The sequence below is a fragment of the Lissotriton vulgaris genome, chromosome 3_1, assembly GCF_964263255.1.
Source record: "Lissotriton vulgaris chromosome 3_1, aLisVul1.2, whole genome shotgun sequence".
Classification (NCBI taxonomy): Eukaryota; Metazoa; Chordata; class Amphibia; order Caudata; family Salamandridae; genus Lissotriton; species Lissotriton vulgaris.
The window spans coordinates 2,013,196,552-2,013,218,576 of record NC_141689.1 but is presented as its reverse complement, the minus strand read 5'-3'; the positions used below and the strand labels follow the sequence as shown (position 1 = coordinate 2,013,218,576).

Genomic DNA, 22,025 nt, shown 5'->3' with positions numbered 1-22,025 from the left:
CTCTGGTATTGAGAGCATTTTTGGCACTATAATATCAAGTTACCACCGAAATATGCATTTGTTCTTTCTAAGATCTCGCTCAACTGTGCGTATCGCAGACATTACACTAAGTCCATACTGCCACACCCAGATCAAGCTAAAAAAATACCCTGTGATTCAAAAGGGCCAGTTAAGCAATATCGAACATATATACACACCCATAGCTCATTAACCCCATGAGCTGTATTACTGCATTGGAACCAGTGAGCTGCATCCACATACAGCTTTCTGCAGCAGGTATACGGACCACTAAGCTATCTGAGGGAACTGTGGACATCGTGACCATAAAGTTACATAGAGATTGCTGCAAGAGGCGCAATAACTCCTGCCTCAAACACAGGAGTGGAAGAAGGAAGATTGGGAAAGGCAAAGGCAGCAAGCTTGGGCGAACAGAGTGTAAACACATACATTCTTACAGGCTGCATTTGTAAATATTTTCAAAAAGTATACCTTGGAAAGCATGTGGTCAGTGGAAGGACACTGGCCACAGGAAACAGTGCTTGGTCCAAGCTCCATGATAGGGACGAAGACTCCAAGCCCAGGAGGAGGAAGCTGGAGGCCAAGAGAAATGTTGACTAAAATGAAGCAAGGAAAGAGACCCATATGGGACACCACTAATGGTAAGTAGAGATAAATAATGGGCGGGCTCTAAGCCCATTTTAATATATATATATATATATATATATATATATATATATATATAAATACAATAGATTTTGCACGCAATGTACAGATGAAACCTGAAAAAGGGTAACAGGAATGGCTTACATCAGCAGTATTTAACCTTTTGACTTCTGCGGACCCGTCTAAATCACAACTGGAAGCCATAAAAATGCATAAAATTCAAAAGTGCACATTATGTGAACTCAGCATATCTAATTTCCTCTGCATAGCCATAAAAGATGTTTCCAGCATACCACTAACAGCCCCTATGGGAATACTAGGACAATACACTACAAACCAACCACACTCCGTATTGTTATCTATCTTACTCTCCTGTGCTAAACTAACTTTAGCTAGAGCCTGGATCAGTCCTAACCCACCTAACTTATTGGAATGGTGGTATCTGGTTAATGAAATTAAAACTATGGAATGTACGCTAGCAGAACTTAGAGGTATTAAATCGTTTCAGAAGTATGAGAAAATCTGGGGGAAATTAGAACTGAATTGAATTGACACTTAGTTATGACTTGTGCTTAGTATCTTTTATGTTTTTTTTTTGTTTTTTGTTTTTTATAAGATGAGAACAGATTGTGTATGTACATGACAAATTTGTTGAATTTGAAAAAATAATTGAATGTATTTTGTAACTCTATACCAGGTGAAAATAATAAAATATTTCAAAAAAAAAAAAAGGATGCACATGGTTTTCTAGAAGATCATAAGTAGTTCAAAAGTGTTTTTAGTCAGAAGCTTAATATTGCTAGCTCAGGTCGTAGCATGTTTGAATGCAAATAGGCTGTGCACATTAATGCATGCTCCGTTATAAACTACTAATCAACTTCTGACTGGAAACATTTTTTAAATGACTATTTCTTGTTAATATAATCTTTAACAAGTCACTGCAAGTTTCAAATCTCTGAAACATATAGATCCCATAGTAGTCCTCCATTCTGATCCAATACTTCAACAAATGTTGAATAGCCTTATTTACATAGTGACCATAACACATTTTAATTATATAAACATGCATTCTTTGCAAAGCATAACGATATATGACCCACATAAACAACAACATGTAGAGACTTCTATCAAAAGAGTGCAACAGTGCAGGATTGGAGAATACATTTCTCACAAACTGGCCCAACTCACTCGCTAAAGCCAACCAGGTGAGGCCAATGTTACTGGCCTGTTTGGCTTTAATCCTGTTTTAATTTTCTCTTTTAGACGTTCATCGGGAACAGTTAAGAATATATTACTTGTTGGTGACCCCATTGTTAAAAATCTAATTTAAAGTTTTAGGACAGCGGGCGTGGCATGAGGAAAGCTGTGATTTTACTGTTAGTCCAAGGGAGCATGATAAGGGTCCATGCAGGTAAATCAGTCTCGTGTTTTTTCAATTTGAGATGTAGTCAGCCATGTGCAGATATTTTATAGCATTTTGCTCACCTGATCCGAAACCTTATAGGGCATTTGTGTACCGATTGTTCTGTGTAATTACAGAAGTAAAACAAGGAGGTGTCAACAAGTGTAAACAAAATATTTGAGGCGCAGCTCCTTTAAGAATTCAACTCATTTGGCTTTACGCACAGTCACCCACAGCGCTCCTGCCTCAAAGCAACCCTCCTGGCATGACGTGCTGCAGAAATCTAACAATTACTTTTGAGTAATTGTGAATAATTGGACCATCTTTAGTAAAATGTCAATCACGCATCTCCGCCACCCAATAACTTTAAAATTTCCCTCGAGCAAGAAACTAAAGGTCAAAGGGAGAGGCAACCAGAGCAAGAAGAGAGAGAGGGGGGGTGGGGGGGGTGAGAGTGATTGAGAGAGAAGAGAAATCAGAGATATTCAAAGAGAGAACTGGAGAAAGAAGAGGTAATGGAAAAAATTAGAAATGGTACAAAAAAAGAAACCGAGACAAGAAGAAAGGGTTGAGGAGAGGTAGAGAAAGTGACAGAGAACTAAGAGAGATCAGGATTGAAAATAACAGGGAGAGAGAATGAGAGAGAGAGAGAGAGAGAGAAGGTGAAGTAGAGATAAACAAGAATGTGACCGGGTGAGATAGGGGGAGAAATACGAGGGAAACAACAGTGTGATAGAGATGTAGCTATTAAGAGAAACACTGGAAAGACAAAAAAGGCAGCTAGAACCCGGTAGCCCCATAGGGGGTCGGGCGTAAACGCAAGGCATTTTTCATATCACAGAGTCGCAGACGGTAGAAGGGATTGCATAAAATCCAGTTAGAGCACATTTGTTTCAATCTGCCCGCAAATCAACGTCTTACACGTTTTTGCATTAATAGGCTTAGGGTGAGTAATGCGAGCTGCGGTCGGGGGAGCTGTGCCTGCGCTAATTTGCTCTGCTCTAGCCTAGAAGTGGCCCCGGGGTGTGAGGGTAGCCCCAGTGAGCGCGGCCACTAAAAAAAAACAAGCCTGCAAGTGCTGCCCGTGCGTGCTCCACGTGCGATCTGTTTTCAATTATCGCTCCCGTGTCTGGGCACGATAATTGAAAACAAATGTTGCCTGTGCGGGTCCCCGCAAGCAATAGGCCGTGGGCGGAGCAAAGGCGGGACATGCACCCGCCTTTGCCCAATTGCGTGCTGTCTTTCTTAGAAAGATGCACGCAAAGCCCAATAGCCTGGGAGAAAAACAAAAGCACATGCACAAGCGTGTGGTGAGCTTTCTGAAGCCCATTACTAAAAGTCTCGCAAGCAGTGCATGCACACTGTTCTAAGCTCGACCTAAAGATCGGTTGTGAGGCAGATTAGCTAAAAGGTTTCAACACTCTGACGGCGTGTTTTTTGAATCGGCGGGCTTTTTTGTAGTTCTGAATTATGCTTGTCTTTAGTAATTTAATTGAATGACTGAGCTACACATGGCGAGATCTGTGGGGACTTAACCAAACAAACATTTTAAATGTTGCCTTGAGCGTAATAATTACAGCGAATACAAATGTTGAGTATTTCAAAAGAAAGATAACAAGCTGGCATATCAAGATATATGTCTAACACTGTAATTCCTCTCTCTTTGTATTCCTTGTAAACTGCCATAATTTCCCAGTTCCTTCTTGTCCCCCATCTCACTAGATAATTTTGTGATCATTCTTTATGCTACTCCCCTCTATCCTGCTCTAACTGACCATCAAGTTGAGTCATTGCCAAGTCAATTGCCGAAGCGTTTCTCTCGTATAACCAATTAACATCTTCCATAATCCACATATAACAGTGGTTTCTGGGCTAAACACTCCCATTCTAGTGTACATTCGTTGTTTTTGTGATTATTATCATCACCTCTACTGAGGCTATCAAGTCAGAATTCATGCTTACATTTCCTGATGTCACCAGCCAATGATTAACTGAAAAAGCAGACTCCCTTTGATGACCTGCCTGTCACATCCAGAATCCACGCCACCTTCCTCATCTTTGCCTACAAGATAACCTTGTTGCCAGTGGAATATAACTCTTCTGCATTTGTGCTTGTTGTCAAATCTCTCTATTATTTTATCTCATGATACTGGGTATTTTTATAGCATAGTAATTGCAAATTACTTGGCCTCCTTTACCTTATTTCACATGGGCGTGTAGTTTGGAGCATGTGGGTTAGCCTTTTGAAGGTGTCCCTTAAAGCGAGGTGGCCCTTGTGACCTTCCAACTTAACTCCTGTGTATGAATTGTGTGTCATCTCTGTGTGGTGGTTCACAGTGATGGTTGTGGTTTTATGGCGCTCCATCTAATTCATGGCAGTTGTTGTTTACCTGTCACAGGTTGTCTGTTGGTTCAGATGGACCTTTTGTAGTTAGTGATTGTTTTTCATTAATTTGGCTTTGGTTTGCTGGTGCAAGTAGATGAGCAACTGTGGTGGCTATAGTGGCTGTTCTGGTTTGGGAGGTAGATGCCCTGGTGAAGAGTTGGCACCTAGTTGTGTTCATCTATGTCCTGAGTTCCTTAAACTAAATCCATAGATATTTCTAGGCTATATATAATTTGGTGTCCTGCATGTGTCAAGTGTTCCCTTGCTGGTGTTTGGTCCTGTCATTTGTCTTTGTTTTTCTTGTTTTCCACCCCATGTTCAAATAAACTGTGTGCTCTGCATGTTGACACCGATCAAGGTCCACAATTCACTGTTACCCCTCCGGTGTGGCCTCCGCCACCCAGTGCTCAGCAATGTTCCTTTTTGCAATGATTGCCGCCAATTTTAACCATTTTTCTGTGTATCTGAGCCACAACTGTTCATGGGGAATAAGCAGCAGGACAGTATAGGTAAAGAAATATGCAGGAACCATCTTGGGTCTAGTAAGACCGCCGACCCCACCACTTCTGTCAAAACTTCCCCTTCTTTCTTCCAGTACATTTGTAGTGCTGAGCAATCCCACAACATATGAAAATAAGACACCACCTGCCGGCATCGCCTCTGACATTGATTATTCTCTATACGTCCCATGCAGTGTATTGTCTCACAGGAGTCTTACAGCCTATGCAGGATTTTTCATTGGATGAGTAGTAAGCGAGAACGGATCGCAACTTCTCGTAGCCCCTGTACCACGTCCCTCCATTCTTTCTCATCTTTCTGCCCTGAGTCCACCTCCCATTGAGCTTTCAATGTTACCAAGGGGTCTGGGGAGTTGTTGATGAGCTTTCTGTATATACTTGATATGGCTTTACTGGTCAGTGGTCAGTTGCCTGTCTTCCACTGGAGACGACGCCGGTAAGGCCTTCCCCTCCTATATATATGCTTTTAGGACATGTCCCAACTCTAGATACCTCAACCATTCTCCCTGATTTAGGTCGTAGTCTTTTTGCAGATCTGCGATTGTTATGTAGGCTCTGCCCCTCCACACATCCCCCAGTTGTTCTAAGCCCAGTAACTTCCATTTGTAAAAACCTTGCAGGTTGCCCCACCCCTTGAGTTGCTTACTTTTTCAGAGTGGCATCATTTCCGTTAGTACCACTTTCCACCTTAAGTGTTTGTGAGCAGCATTCCATGACAGTGAGTGTATGTGGCTAGAGCTTCGACTTTCCCTGGGTTGTAAAGAAGACGTGAGTAGCCTCCCTCTAATTTAAATTCTTATTTTTTGAGACCTGTACATCTTTTCCATTAGAATTTCTAGAAATTGCATATGTAATCCATGAGGTGGTTAAATGGTTGTAAGTCTGCTGAAAAATCTGTGCTGAAGTGGTGGTAAAGGATTCCTGTGGGGAGTTCTTAAGTCTGTTAATTAATTTGTTTCTAATTTAGGAATTCAAGGTGGGTTTTTAAAATGTATTAATATTACCATGTGCTTGAGTTGTATGGACTGAAGGTTTACAGAAATCTGCAGTAATTACATATTTGAGTTGTACTGAGTGTGTTCGTAGTCTTGTGTGTTGGTGTATTTGTGGATAAGTTGTGGTGTATATTGGGTAGAGAGAGCCATAGAAGACAAACATACCACATACAAATAATATGACCATTGCAGTTTTACATTGCTTATAGGAAGAATAACTCTTGCAGAATATCAACAATGAATGAAGGTCTGGATTCCTAAAGGGCATTGTTACTCCTAGTAGTGTCCCATCGCTAAATGGAAAGTAAGAGTCGGAGGGTATTCAGAAACGTTGCATTCTAAAAGGCAGTTCATTGCCCACTTGGCATTATTCAGCAGGCAAACTGTTCCAAGCTTGAGGGCCCAGTAGAGGGAGAAGTATCTGCCTCTGGTTTTTGCCTGTTTTACCCATGGAACTTTGGCATAGTGGCCGCAGATTTCTGAGGGTAGAGTAGAATTGAATCCTGGAAGACCGGTATTTTGGACCAGTCTGATACAGATCCCTGTGCATAAGGGCCAAGGTCTTAAACATGATCCTTTTTTCACAGGAAGCCAGTGCAGGTTCTTCAAATGAGAAGAAATAGAGGCTGGCCTGGGTAATTGAAGAGCCAGACGGGCTGATGCGTTCTGTATAGTTTGTAATTTCTACACGCTATATTCTTCGGTGACAGCCTCGCCCAGCCGTTTTACTTCCCGGTTGAGGCGGCGGCGGGCGCCATCTTGGGTGTGGGCTGGGGCTGCGCTCTAGTCGCGACGGCCTCACGCCCTCCTCTCCACCTATAACATGTGTGTAGGGACCAGACGGCGCAGCGGGCTGGCGCAGCGGGCGCGCCGGATGCGCGCCGAAGCCGCGCCTAAGCCAAGCCCGTCTGCGCCCGTCCGCGGCCGACCGGGGCCAGGGGCCCGGACCCCTACATCTCTGGCGCGCCACTTGCTGTCCTACACTAGTAAGAGGCTGAGAGACCTCTGCCCCCCTCCACTCACGGCCTGTTGCCACTTGACCTGGGTCCATGTCCTCAGTGTACATTCAAAGGGAGGTGTTTACCGGTGGATGTCCCTGACCCTGAAGCGATTATTGTAAATGGGGGGCTCTTAAACTGCAGATCCTTAAGCAAACACTCCCTCCAACTGTGGGATCTCTTACATGATGAGGCCCTGAAAATACTATTTCTAACTGAAACCTGGTTAGGAGAACACTCTGATCCAGACATAGTCAATACAATACCGCCAGGCTACACCCTCCACAGACTTGATGGAGAAAAGGGAAGGGGAGGTGGTATTGCTATCGTTGTTAAACACCCTTTTGAGTGTGTCCTGAAACCAGTAAAAATAGATAACAGTGAAGCTGGTGAATTCAACATCAAATTGACCCAACACGAGGCAATTTCGGGCATCCTAATATACAGACCTCCAGGGTCTCTGGGTAACTTCCGAAGTAGTTTACTGGAAGGGGTCACTCAGACTGCGATCAAACACAACAAAGTACTGGTGTTGGGGGATCTGAATTTACATCTAGAGGATCCTCTACAGAAGGAGGCAGAGGATGTCTGTCTAGTCCTAAAAGAATTACAACTGGACTTGCTAAGTGTTGCTGCCACACATGAGAGGGGTCATTGTTTGGACCCTATTTTCGCCAGTTGGGATATGATAAAGGTACTTACCCCCTTTCAGCTCCCTTGGACCGACCACTTCTTGGTCCCTTTCCAGTGTTCTTACCAGCCACATAAGGCCACTGAGATTGGACTTAGGAATGTTATGAGACGTAAATGGAGACAATATTCTCAAGAGAACTTTGTTCGAGCCATTCAGAAAGCGCAACCACCTCTTGCCACGGATAGTGATCAGGCCAACAACGAATTTAATCAGCTTGTGGCTGCCACCTTGGATGAGCTAGTTCCCATGAGTAAGGGTAAAGCCAAAGAAGGTAGACAACGCACTGCCCCTTGGTTCACTTAGGAACTCCAGCAAATCAAGTCTAATTGTAAAAAACTTGAAAGGAGCTGGAGAAGGAACCCTAGCGAACAGGGAAAAAACAGCTATAGCTTAGCACATAGAAGCTATCAGTACGCGGTACGTAGAGCTAAAGCTAAATATTTCCAGACACGCATTGAGGCAGCCGAGAGCTCCTCACGCGAACTGTTTAAAATATACAAGGAAATATCATTAGTCTCCAGCTCAAATATCCCCCTAAGTGCCACCGTGGAGGGATGCAATAGAGTCGCTAACTTTTTTTCCAATAAAGTCAAAGCCATTTATGCCTCCTTCACCCAACAACCGGGAAAGGGCATAGACTTTAGAGCAGATGGTTCGCCTATGGCTCCTGACTCTTCTTTGCAAACCTTCGAGGTCCCTTCCGCCGATAGGCTAATAAAGATCTGTCGTAGCGTGAAGTCCGGTTCCCCCAACGACCCGGCCCCTTCCTGGGTCATCTCGGAGGGTCTTGTTGGCCTGGAACCATATATAAGACATGTCTTACAGACCTCTTTTTCCACTCAACGAGTTCCGGAGGAGTGGAAGAAGGCCATAGTACTCCCAATAAGGAAAAAAACAAATGTAAGTATTGAAGTGCTGGAAAACCTCAGACCCATTTCCTTACTGCCATATGTGGCGAAAGTGGCTGAGAAGGTGGTCAATGCTCAGCTCACTGAGCACCTGGAGAGAGGGAACCTATTTCATCCCTCACAATCAGGATTTAGGGCGAGCTTCTCGACTGAGACAGCTCTCCTACGTGCCACTGAGACTTTAAGAGCAGGGGCGGATGCAGGACATACAATGGCCCTGATAATGCTCGACCTCAGCGCAGCTTTTGACACTGTAGCGCATTCCATCCTGCTACGGTGTCTTAGTGAGGCTGGGGTCGTTGGTCCCGCGCTGTACTGGCTGCAGTCGTTTCTCACAGGAAGATGCTTCCAGGTACAACAAGGGGCATGTCGATAGGTAGAGATGCCACTAGACCAGGGAGTGCCTCAGGGCTCAGCTTTGAGCCCTACTCTTTTTATTTCTGTACATGGCCTCCCTGGCGAAGGTGGTACAGTCTTTCGGGGTGGAATTGGTATCATACGCCGACGACACCCAGCTGCTGATCTCTCTATCGCAGAACACCACCTATACCGCCACCAACTTCAAGTCCTGTATGCAGGCGCTAGCTGAGTGGATGGACTCCCACTGCCTAAGACTCAATGGCTCCAAGACAGAGGTTTTGGTAGTGGGGGGAAAAAGCAAAAGCTGGTCAGCCGAGTGGTGGCCTTCGTGCCTTGGCCCTACTCCCATACCTTGTGAGGAGGCTAAGAATCTAGGAGTCTGGATCAACCCCTCCCTCTCCTGTGAAAGCCATATAAGGCGTCTTGTGGGCAAGTGTTTTGGGGTACTGAAGACCCTAAACAAAACTTTAGACCTACTACCCCTAGCGGCCAGAAGGACACTGACGCAGGCATTGGTGACCTCTCGGTTGGACTATGGAAACATCCTGTTCCTAGGGTCCAACGAGGGCAGCCTTGGCCGCCTGCAAGTTATCCAGAATTCCACCGCTAGACTGGTGCTAAGAAGACCCAGGAGAGCTAATTCTCAGCAGGCTTTGGATGCGCTTCACTGGTTGCCAGTGAAGAAACGCGTGCTGTTCAAATGCCTCCTCTTCTGTCACCGAATCGTCTGGGGCAGGTCGCCCGCCTATCTTAGGGACTTAGTCAGCCGCTACGAACCAACAAGGACCCTCCGGTCGGAGGGTACTGGGCTGATGACAGTTCCAAGGGTAAGGAAGGCCAGAATGGGTGGACGATCTTTTGCGTTCCAAGCAGCTCAACACTGGAACAAACTTCCTCCTGCCCTGAGATTGGAGAGCAGTGAAGCGTTGTTCAGGGCTAGGCTCAAAACGTTACTCTACACTGTGTAGGGATAGAGGCTCTGTTATGGTGTTCGTTAGTAGCTCTTAGCGCGGGGACACGCCGAGATGGCGTTACTGTGCGCTCTATAAGCTCTTTATTATTATTATTATTTATTTATTTATTTATAGGTATTGTGGGAGTCCTGCATATAGGGCATTGGCATAGTCCAATCTTGACACCACCAGAGCCAGGAAAACAGTAATCCTTGCCGGCAAGTAAAGGATTTTCAGAAATAGTTTGGCCGTTCTCATACCAAAGCATGAATTGACTACAATATTTATTTGAATTTGTTAAGTTAACTGTTTGTCAATGTGTCTTATACCATGTTCTGAGGAGAACATAAACAAAGGAGATGAGGACGCAATTCTTCTTTATAGCCACACAAGCTGTAGGTCTCAATTCTATTTGGAAAAGAAGGTCAATGAGATCTAAATTTTGCATAGGAAACAAACCAAATCTTAGTCTAAGAACAATATACTTGCCATAGTCGAGTAATGAATTGGAGAGATAATCTTGTTTGTATAGCCTCTTATATGAAGAGAGTACATATCAGGAATGTTTTTGCTAGCAAGGTCATCTGTATCATTCACCTTCACTAGCTCAGTCTTAAGCTTCCCTATTGCTCTGAAGTTCTGACGTGTTGTTTTTGGAGTGTTGTGGTTTACTGATTACCAAAAGGTACATGGGTTGTTATATTGCAATTGATTGGTTCATGCTGAAGAGAAAGGTAATATTTGATATTGTTTACTATAGTGACGTAACTCAGATCATGGTGGGAATTGGATAATAGCTTGCATGCGAATCAGGAAAGTTCATGTTTCTGGCAAAGGAGGGGTTGTGAGGATGTGAGGGAGATGTAGTGGCTGTGTGAGTTTTGTAGTGGATGGCTGATTGTAGAATGTATTGTGGTGTGCTGATATGGTTGGGGTAAGTAGTAAGCTGGCGGGGAAAGATAAGAATGGTAAGGTGTTGCATCATGTGTGCAGAAGTGGTGCGGTCAGTTGTGTATTGGCAACTGGGGGGCTATGATAGTCAATTTGTGGATAATGCAAATGAAAGAGTCTGAATGTGGAGGGTGTGTAGGGATGTTCCGACATTTGAGATGTATGATGGTGTGCAGTCGGCTTTTCCATTCTGAATTGTAGATTATATTGTGTGATGTCTAGGGGCTTATGTCCAAGGAAGTGTAATGGGGTGCAGAGTTTGAGGGAAAGGGGGTGTGGGTGAGATGGTGGTTTATTGACTTGGTAATGAGAGTGATGTAATGAATTTCAAGATATAGAGAAGGTGACTAAATAGGCGGACATGGGTAGTGGAAAATGGTTGGAAGAGTCGTTGGGAGAGATAGCAGTGGAGAGAATGGTCTGTTTTTGCAGGATGCGTATTGGACTGGGGTTAGGAGAAGGTGAGAATATGCCAAGTGGAGGGACAGTGGGTTCGGTGTGGCAAAGGTACAAAGAGAGGCTGAGCGAGGCCTGGGCCTGTTTAAAGCAAAAGAGAGGATATTTTATAGTTTGGGTTCAAGGTAGGACCTTTGTTTAGGCTGGATGGGAACTGTAGCAAGTGGGTCAGATTGCCCTGGATGGGAAAGGGAGGCCGAGGGAACAAGAGAAGTTGGAGGGCAGAGAGGCTATTATGGAGCAGAGAAGTAAAGAGTAGTTGTATGATGGGTTAAAAGGGGAGAATGATGGTGGGAAAGTAAACAGGAGACAGATGAATCTGGGAGATTCTTGGTAGGGAAAAATGTAAGGGTATGAGATAGTAGGGTGCGAGAGATGGTGCAAAGAGAATGTAGGGAATAGGTGTTGGAGAGAGATGGTGTACAGATGGGTAGATAGTAATTAAGAAGAGGAATAAGCGAGGGAAACTGGACGAGTGATGGTCGGTGCTAAAAAGCTAGCTTGTCAAGGGAGGAACAGAGAAGGCGGAGGATCCCATAGAAGAGAGGAAGGGCGAAAGGACATGAGTGTAGAGATGGAGAGGGACGTGGGACAGAGAAAGAGACCAACGATGGGGGGGTTGATAGGAGCTGAATATGGGGAGAAAGCAGTGGGAGACAAGACTGTTGAGAAGGGTGAAAAGTGGTCGAAGTAGAAGATTAGAAAAGGGGTGTGATGGAGGGGGTTATTGAAGTGAAAGGGATGAAAGGGGGCATGCTACAATACGGGATGTATAATGTGTTGTGAGTGATGGATGTTACATTGTCTTAGTGTAAGGGATTTGACATGATTGAGATTGTGAGGTTTCCGTTGCATGTGAATGGGATAGTTTGGAATTGTAGTTGAGCGAGGGGACGGGAATCAGGAACCACCAATAGAGAGCAAAAGGTGAGAAGATGGAGAGACCGAGTAAAGTGGAGATGGAGAAAGGAGGTGATCGTAGTCATTTCACAGGGCATGTGCCAAAGCCAGGCAGAAACCACCACTCTAGTCAGGATAAGGGAGTTACACTCCTAAAATACCCCCTGCTTCACCCCCTTTGTAGCTTGGCACGAGCAATCAGGCTTATCTCAGAGGCAATGTGTAAACCATTTGCATCTAACCAACAGTAATACAGTATAAGCACTACAAAAGGACACCACACCAGTTTAGAAAAATATCCAATATTTTTATATTCTTAAGACTAGACCAAAAACGATAAAAAAAATCACAATACAGTTCTTAAAAATCTTCAATTGTTAAAATATGCTTGAAAACAGTTCCTTGATGTCGATAGCTTCATCCGGGGCTATCCGGCATTGTGAGCAAACAAATCCAAACAGTTCTGGCTGACCGCGGTGTCGCAGGCCAAATACGGTGTCGGGAAGACCCGCAAACAGTACCTTTTAGAAATGCAGGGCGTTGGCGACCTCTCGTTGAGCTTCCGAAAGCCCGGCGTCCGCAGGCGTCCGTTCCAGAGGTCGGTGCAGGAGTCGTTGGGGCCCTCAAAGTCACACGTGTTGCGGTCAGGAGTCAGGAGTGCAGGCGTTTGGTGCTGCATTGCGAAGTTCAGCGGTGTGGCGTGCGGTGCCCTCAGGTCGTGGTGCAAGCAGCGGCTCAGTGGCGGCGTCAGATGATGTCGTCAGTGAGACCAGGGTCACGGTGCTCGTCGCGGTGCTGGCAGGTCGTGTGCAGGCAGTGTTGTCCTCATTACTGAAGCACTGTTGTTGGCTGACAAACTGGAGTCCATGGTGCTGGCGTCGGTAGGCCAAGGCTGCGGTGCGGGATGAGAGCGGTTCGTCGTGTAACTTTACGAGCGGTGCCCTTGAACCACGGTGCAAGCAGCCGCATCGATTTTGGCATGGAGCGTCGTCGGGGATATCAAGGTGTCATCATTAAGTGAGGCGGTGCGGAGTTCACAGGTCACGGTGCGAGCAGCGGCTCGGTGGTGGCATCGGCAGGCATCGGCAGGCGCTGTCGGTGAGACCAGGGTCGCAGTGCAGCGTTGCGACGGTGCCCTCTGCGGTGCCTTCAGGACACGGAGTCGGCAGTGGTGTTGTCGACGTTGTTGAGTTCCTTTTTCTTTCCGTGCAGCACAAAACCAATAGTCCCCAGTGCTGAGGGCAGAAGAGCTTGAGTTCTATGCTGCTCCTGAGACTTCTTGAACGGGTGGCAAGCTCTATTTCAAGCCCTTGGAGGAACTCACAAAAGTAGATTGCAGAAAGTCCAGTCCAGTCCTTTCATTGCCCAAGACAGAAGCAGCACTGCAGGCCAACACAGCAAGAACACTGCAATGTGGTAATTCCTCCTCACAGCTTCTCCAGCTCTTCTTCTTGGTCCAAAAGAGTTCTAAAGTTCAGGGGTCTGGGCCCCAATATTTATATCCCAAAATCCTTTGATCTCTTAGGCAGAGAGTGTCTGTGCCCAGCCAGAACCAGTTCTGCCTTCTCTGGTGTTACTTCCTGGCAGGAGGTGGAGACAGCATGGTCAGATGCAGACCATGCTCTTTGAGGTTCAAGGAAATCTACCCCTTCCCCAATTGCAGCCCAGGTCTATTCAGCCCTTTCCTAACCCACCTAGACTATCTGGAGCCACTCCTGCTCCCCAGCCTTCTGTCTTCCAAAACCCAGACAGGCAATCCACATTCCAGCAGAGGCACACAGGATGACTGAGCAAGAAAATACCTACTTTCCAAAAGTGGTATTATTCAAACACAGAATGTAAACATCACCTTCACTAAAAGATGCATCTTTATATTCGGAGTTAAGGCATACTAAACTTTATTTTCCTACCTAATTCCCCGGGCCAGTTATGATTATAAGATGTTATAAACAAACTCCCCATTTCGTCCTATGGGGAACAGATAGCCTTGCAATAGCGAAAAATGAAATTGGCTGTAATTCGCTATCCGGACATGCCACCCACACCAGGGCATGTTCTGCCTTTCATACACTGCACCCGGCCCATAGGGGTACCTTGGCCCTACCTTAGGGGTGGCTGACATGTAAGAAATGGGAAGGTGAGGGCCTGGAAAGTGTGCGGACTGGCCAAGTTGACATGGCAGTTACAAACAACGTGCAGACTCCGCAATGGCGGATGTGAGTATCCTTTTCAGGGCTATTCACGTGGGTGGCACATTAGTGCTGCAGGCCCACTAGTAGCATTTGATTGACAGGCCCTGGCACACTCAGTGCACTTTACTAGGGACTAACAAGTAAATCAAATATCAAATCATGGAAACACCAATCCATAACACAATTTACCACTGGACCACTTGCACTTTACCACTGATCAGCAGTGAGAAAAGTGCGCAGAAACACTACGCCTACAAAAACAGAATCAAAACCGGGAGGTCAAAAAGCAAAAACTCAGGGTAAACACGCCAAAAGATGCCAAGTCTAACACATGTCCCCTCCAGCTGAAAGTAGGGAGAACTACCCACCCTCCTGGTAGTTCTCTTCACTAAGGCGAAAGAACCTGGACAAACCATCTACATTGGCGTGTTCTATGCCAGGACGGTGTTCCACCGTAAAGTGCATTCCCTGTAGGGAGATGGACCACCTCCGCAGTTTTAGATTCTCACGCCTCATTTGCATCAACCATCTGACGGGCCTGTGGTCTGTCTGAACCCGGAAGTAAGTTCCAAACAGGTATGGTCTCAGCTTCTTCAGTGCCCAGACCATAGCAAAAGCTTCCCTTTCTATGGCACTCCACCTCCACAAAGTGCGCAGAAACACTACTCCAGAAAAATCAGAGTCCAAACCGGGAGGTCAGAAAGCAAAAACTCAGGAAAAACACGCCAAAAGATGCCAAGTCTAACAATTACAATGCTTGCCTGAGCTACCTCAACGAGCTCAGGCAAGCATCTGATGCACTGACTACTTTTTCATGGACTCTGCTCTAGGACATGACCACCTTTATACTCACCATTTCAGCCATTGGGGTTTCTTTGTGACGCTAAGAAAAAGAACCCTAAAAAACTGAAACATTTTCTACATTTCTATGGGAATATCCAAACTGTTAGGACCTTGTAGAACGAGAAATCAATCAGTTTTAACTACAGAATGAACAGGTGTGAGTTTGAGGTGTGTGTGTGTCCTGTACCCCAGCACCTATCTACCAGCATTCTAGTCTGTAGGTACTGGACATATTTGGCTAAAAGTCCAGAAAAACACTAGCTTCCTGCAGAGGACACTTCTGATAAGATTCCCTTAAAAAAGGAGGAGCCATAGAACCAGTTCCATTTCAGTACCAAGGTTCAGGGATTTACTCTTTATTTTCTATTTTCCAGAAAGGACGGTTCCTTAGGACCCATTTTGGATCTCAGAGAGTTAAACCAGTACATACTGTCAGAACATTTCCATAGGGTAACGCTTCAACAGGATCTTCCTCTCCTACAGCAAGGCAATTTTTTGTCCACACTCGACTTAAGATGCATATTTTCACATTCCCATACATCCAGCCCATCGGAAATATCTCAGATTTGTGATAGTAGGCAAACACTAACAGTTCAAAGTACTTCCATTTGGGTTAACAACTGCTCCAAGGGTCTTTTCAAAATGCCTAGCAGTAGTAGCAGCTCATCACAAAAGACAACAAATTCATATATTCCCCTACCTAGGCGACTGGCTCATCAAAGCCAGCACACACCAAAAGTGTTTATAAAACACTCAAACCATGCTACACCTACTCAACCAATTGGGTTTTTACTGTCAACATTCAAAAGTCTCACCTACAGTCTTCACAGATAAAATCTTATCTAGGAGCCACTCTCAACACTCACACAGCTCTAGCCTTCCCCAATGTAGCCAGAATTTTCTTTATCCAAACTCTATTGCTACAGTTTCAAACCAACCAAACCTTGCCAGCCAGGACTTTCATGCGGCTACTGGGAATGATGGCGTCAGGCATTGCAATAGTACCTCATGGAAGACTACACATTTGTCCATTACAAAAATGCTTAGCACGTCAATGGAATCAGTCACACAGTCAATTAACAGATCTAGTGTTGGTGGACAGCCGCACCCATCACTCTCTGCAGTGGTAGATCCCACAACATTTATCAAAAGGGTGGCATTTCATCGACCCTGTTCCACAAGTCGTGCTAATAGCAGACGCATCTCTCACAGGTTGGGGTGCACATCTCCATCATTACACAATGCAAGGTCTGTCTATGGGGCAACAAACACAAACGTCTCCACATCAACCTTCTAGAGCTATAGCAGTGTTTCTAGGGCTGAAAGCTTTTCAGTCTCATCTCACAGGCAATATTGTCCTAGTCCGCACAGACAATATGACAGCCAATGTATTATGTACAAAAACGAGGGGAGGGGGACACTCTCTCCAACATTCACACCTGTCTCAGACAATTTGGAAATGGGCAATCAATCACAATATTCACTTTCTGGCAGAAAACCTCCCAGGAGTAAACACTCAAATTACCGACCAACTCCGTAGAAGAAGACAGCAAATACACTAGTGAGAACTTCGTCCCCATGTTCTCCTTCCATACTTTCTACAGTGGAGAAACTCACAAATACATCTGTTCGCCAAAGTAGACAAGCACAATGCCCAAACTTCACCTCCAGGTTACCACACCGTATCTCCAAAGGCGATGCCCCGTGGATGAATTGATCAGTGATATTTGCCTACGCTTTTCTGCCTCTCCTACTCCTTCCGTTTCTGGTTCGGAAACTCTGGCAAATGTCACAGACACTAATTTTAGTAGCTCCCACATGGGCCAGTCAACCATGGTACACCTTCCTGTTAGACCTCTGAGTAGTTCCACATCAAAAGCTACATCTCACCTCCAGTAGCCTCACTCAGAATCATGGAGAAATAAAGCATCCAAATCTTAAGGAGCTCAACGTAGCGATTTGGTTCCTGAAGTCATAGAGTTTGGATATTTAAATTTGCCACCAGACTGTATGACTATTATGGAAGAAGATAGAGAACCTAGTACCAGAGCTTGCTATGCTGCAAAATGGAAATGATTTGTTATTTACTTTAATAACAACAAAATTCTATCTCTAAATGCTTCTGTTCAGAACATTGCCTGTTACCTTTTAAACCTACAGCAATATGAGCTAGCTCACACATCTATTAGATTGCACCTTGTAGCATTAGCTGCGTATTTGCAAAATAGACAACATTTGTCTTTGTTCAAAGTTCCTGCCATTGAAGAATTTATGGAGGGCTTGAAAATAGTTATACCACCAAGAATTTCACTGGCACCAATGTGGAATCTTAATGTTGTACTTACAAGACTTATGGGTCCACCCTCTGAACCACTACATAGGTGTCCTTTACAGTTTCTTTCTTGGAAACTTGCATTCCTCATTGCAATCACTTCATTAAGGAGATTGTTAAGCTACAGGCATTAACTTTGTAAGAACCCTTCTTTTAGCTCCCTAAAGATATGGTAGTTCTTCGCCCCAATCGCAAATTCCTTCCCAAAGTGTTTTCTGCGTTCCATAATTACCAACCTGTGTTCTTTCCTCAACCTGATTCAGTAGCAGAATGAGCTCTTCACATACTTGACGTCAAAAGAGCTTTATTGTACTATATTGAAAGAACAAAATATTTTCGTAAAACAAAGAAACTGTTTGTTTAATTTTCACCACTTCAGAAAAGCAATCCTATTTCTAAATCTGTCATTTCAAGATGGATTGTTAAGTGCATTCAAACTTGCTACACAAAAGCTAAGAGAACTTTATCTATACCCCCTAGAGCGCATTCTTCTCGCAAATTGGGGGGCATCCATGGCCTTTTTTTGGTAACATTCCTATAGCTGATATTTGTAAAGCAGCATCATGGTCTAAACCACTCACATTTACCAAACACTTTTGTTTGGATGCACTAGCACTTCAATAAGCCAATGTAAGACAGGTAATGGCAAAAACACTTTTCCAGACCACTGCAATATTTAATGGTTAGCCACCGTTTTGGGAGAATACTGCTATATAGTCTATGGAAAGCATGTGTATCTCCAGCACACATGCCTCGAACGGATTATGTCACTTACCCAGTAAGCATCTGTTCTTGCCATGTAGACCTGTAGAATCACATGCACCCACCCTCCTCCCCAGGCACCTGTAGTTGTTGCAGTTCTCATTATTTACATTATCTATCTTACTCTGTAGTTTAACAGAACATTTCAGGTCTGCGAAGGGAATGTGCGATCCGACATTCTCCCTCTCCAGTGTGGGGTCCCCCAGGGCTCTTCACTGAGCCCTACACTTTTTAACACATACATGGCCCCCCTGGATGACGTGGTCTCCCCTTTTGGGATAAAAGCCGTCACATATGCTGACGACACCCAAATGATCGTATCATTTTCCCTGGAAGAGGACAAGGTAAAAAACCTTCATGATTGTCTAGAGGATATTCATGCCTGGATGTCCGCCTCAAGGCTTAAGCTCAATGGCTCGAAAACTGAGCTCATGCTGTTGGGAAATAAAATATCTTCTCTTCCATCTGCTATGTGGCCAGCATGCTTAGGCCCCCTCCCTCAACCCAAGACTGAATTAAAAAGTCTAGGTTTCTGGCTTGAACAGGACCTATCCCTCAAAACGCAAGCGAAAAAAACAGCTGGCACTTGTGTGGGGCTACTGCGTTCCACTAGAAAGATCCTCCCTTTACTTCCAGGACCCTCCCAGAAATTGCTCGTTCAAGGTCTAGTCTTATCAAGACTAGATTATTGCAATGCTCTCTTTCTTGCTGCCCCGGAATCCACGATCAACATTCTTCAAAGAACACAGAATGCCGCAGCTAGGATTCTTACTGGGACCTCTCGCAGGGTCTCAGCCAAACCCGCCCTCAAGGCACTACATTGGCTGCCGATCCGCGAAAGGGTCAAATTTAAGGCCCTCTGCACGGCCCATAAAGCTTTGCAAAATCAAGGGCCTCCAATGTTAAAAAACATGATCTTTCCATACAGACCCAATAGGCCCCTACGCTCAGCTCAAGGTCATCTGGCCACGGTCCACAAAATCAGAAAAGCCCGAACTGGAGGACGCCGTTTTTCGGTCACTGTGGCCACCTCCTGGAATGCTTTGCCATTTCACCTTCGTTCTGAGTCCAATCTTCTGAAATTTCGCAAGCTCCTAAAAACTCACCTCTTCCCGCAATAACCTCTTCCCTTCCCCGTCTTCACCCTCAGAAGTTCTGCAATTTCAGCGCTGGGACGCTCACGGGCAGCCATGCGCTATATAAGACCTAAATTTCATTTCATTTCATTTCAACCGTCTTTTTCTGAAAACTTGTATGGGATAGTTATTTAAACATTCTAAAAGGCCTGAGGCGCTCTTGCTAAGAGGAAACGTGTTGGTTGTTTCTGGATTGGGCTGCGTTTGAACTGAGTAGATTACATTAAGGCACCAATTATGCTCACATGCTGTTTATACTTTATGGGCCTGACAAATATCTATGTATCATTAAAAAAAATTCATAAAAAAAAATATTTATAAATTGAAAGGTTTACGCAAATTGTTCAACTTTTCAGTTCTCTAGACTAACATGCAATGTTAGGGAGTTTTTTTTGCCTTCTGGCAATTTCCATTACTTCACTTTTGCAGCAGAAGTGATGGGCATTGTAGTGCTCTTTGACATTTAGAATTGACCACATTTGTGCGGGGAGGTGAGGGGGGGTGTTTAGTTGCTAGTTGTACTGTCCCTCTGCTGCAAATTGTAATAGGTAATGATCTAATATATATTTTGGTTGATTGTTCCCAAAGTTTGGATAAGCTTGGGCAATAAGATGAATATAAATGACAAGAAATTCCCAATAGTGCGTTTCTTCCGGCATTTTCCTGAAGTAGGGTGACTGATGTCATAACAATGGTCTTTTATTTACTTAAGACTAAAGAGAACAGTTGGATAGTGACCTGCCCAAAGAGCTAGCCTGGGAACAGATACAGTGTGGACTGCGGAGATAACATCAAGAGTATGCCCTCTTTTGTGGACATAAAACTAATTGAGCAATACATTGGCACTTATATGTAGTTCTTAGTACACTGCTAATTTTTTTACATTATGTAAGAACCAGTATGGAAGCATCTGCTATTAATTAGATACTTTATTGCTTTTACTCGAGCTAGGCATGGACTGCTTAATAACTTAATTCAAGAAATTTCCAACTGTAAAACATGGACAGAAAATGGAGGCTGCCCCCTTTAAGAATACAGTTCTGGCATCTATACACCCAACAGTTATTCGTACTTTTCTTTGCTTCCTATATGAGTGTCCTTAAAGGATCCTGAAATTCCCTTTTGAGTATGAATACCTTCTTTGATTTTGTATTCTTCACGCGATAATTTAGTTTTTTTCCCAAATTGTAGATATTTATCACAGGCAAGGTCTTGCAACACATTGCCAAATTAAATTTACGTGAGTGCCTTTTGCAGCCTAAAAGGGAACTCCAGCCTCAGAATGTATTATTATAGGAAGTACCTACCTGAATGAGGGCTAATTATTCATTTTTTTCACCCGCTGAAGTTTAGAGTATGTCTTAAAATCGATTAATGCGAATAGTGTTCCCTAAATCAAATTACCTATGTAATATGTGGCTCAAGCACTTTACCAGCTGCTGTCTTAAAACCTTTTATCGAATGTTTTTACCTGAAGAAATGTTATGGGTTTGTTTCTCTGGGATGGGGCAGGCTTTTTAAACAGTATTGTGTAATAATAAAGTTAAACAGTGAAATTTCAAACCGAAAAGTCAAGCAACTGGTATTTAAAAAAAATGATATATTTAGAATATACCCTATATATTTTTCCTTTTAATTATTTTCATAAATATGTGAACAACTAATTAAAGACAATGAATATAATGAATATAAATTGATGTGTTTTTGCACCTTCCATTAATATTGGTCTTCACTATTAAGTATCAAAGCACACTAACATGTTTTGTCAATATTATGGGTTTTTAAAATTAACTATGATTTTCCTGTTCTTCCCATAGGTAGAAAAGCTTAATATGCCAGTAGAGAGAATGAGAATGCGTCCATGGCTAGAAGAACAAATAAAGGGCAGCACGATACCAGGGCTCAATTGGTTAAACGAGGTAAAGATTATCTTTCTCTACAGATTAGCAGACCAGGGTGCCCATTTGTTAGTTTACACATGCTGTGATGCTCCTTGACTGATTTGCCCAAGTATATTTAAGTGAATGATCTTAGCACTGAGTTAGTAGATATTGTTCAAATACAAATGAAAGTGGGAATAAATATGAAAGAGCCTTCGTTAAAAGCTGTTCTTTGCAATGGGTTGTTGTGGTCGTCGAATATTCAGTTTTATCTAAGCAGGATTTGAATTTGTCATTGGTGAAACCTGTTGGGGAATTTAAATTTGTTACACAACATGGTAATTTTTAAAATACCAGCATCCGCAAAGAAAAAACACATTATGTAGCAGTATTCTGCTAGGATCAAGCACTGCACAATGTATTGCTAAGAAAAGTGAATACTGCAAACTGCTTTGACTGCTGACCACTTTAAACGGCGCTGACACCACAGTTTCTTTTACACCAAGTACTAAATACATACAAATAAATATACAAACAATTTAATGTAATATGACCTGCTGTCTGTGCACTCAGCTTATGTTCTCTTTCTGAGTCCAATGCTAGGCTTACGTGTTCCTTGGCCCATGGCCATGTACCAAAGAAACCACAGGGTAGGCTGGCTGAGCTTCAGTAGGGGCCTTCAGGCTTATTTCTAGC

The 22,025-nt window shown here is 44.0% G+C and overlaps 1 protein-coding gene across 1 annotated transcript in view; it reads left to right on the top strand.

Moving 5' to 3' along the window:
- IRF2 (interferon regulatory factor 2) overlaps positions 1–22,025 on the top strand; it is a 351,614-nt gene that overhangs the window by 107,796 nt on the left and 221,793 nt on the right. The window contains exon 2 of the mRNA XM_086962480.1: positions 21,267–21,368. Within this exon, the coding sequence (XP_086818606.1) occupies positions 21,282–21,368 (87 nt within the window). The 5' untranslated portion in view covers positions 21,267–21,281. The remainder of the gene's footprint in view (positions 1–21,266; positions 21,369–22,025) is intronic.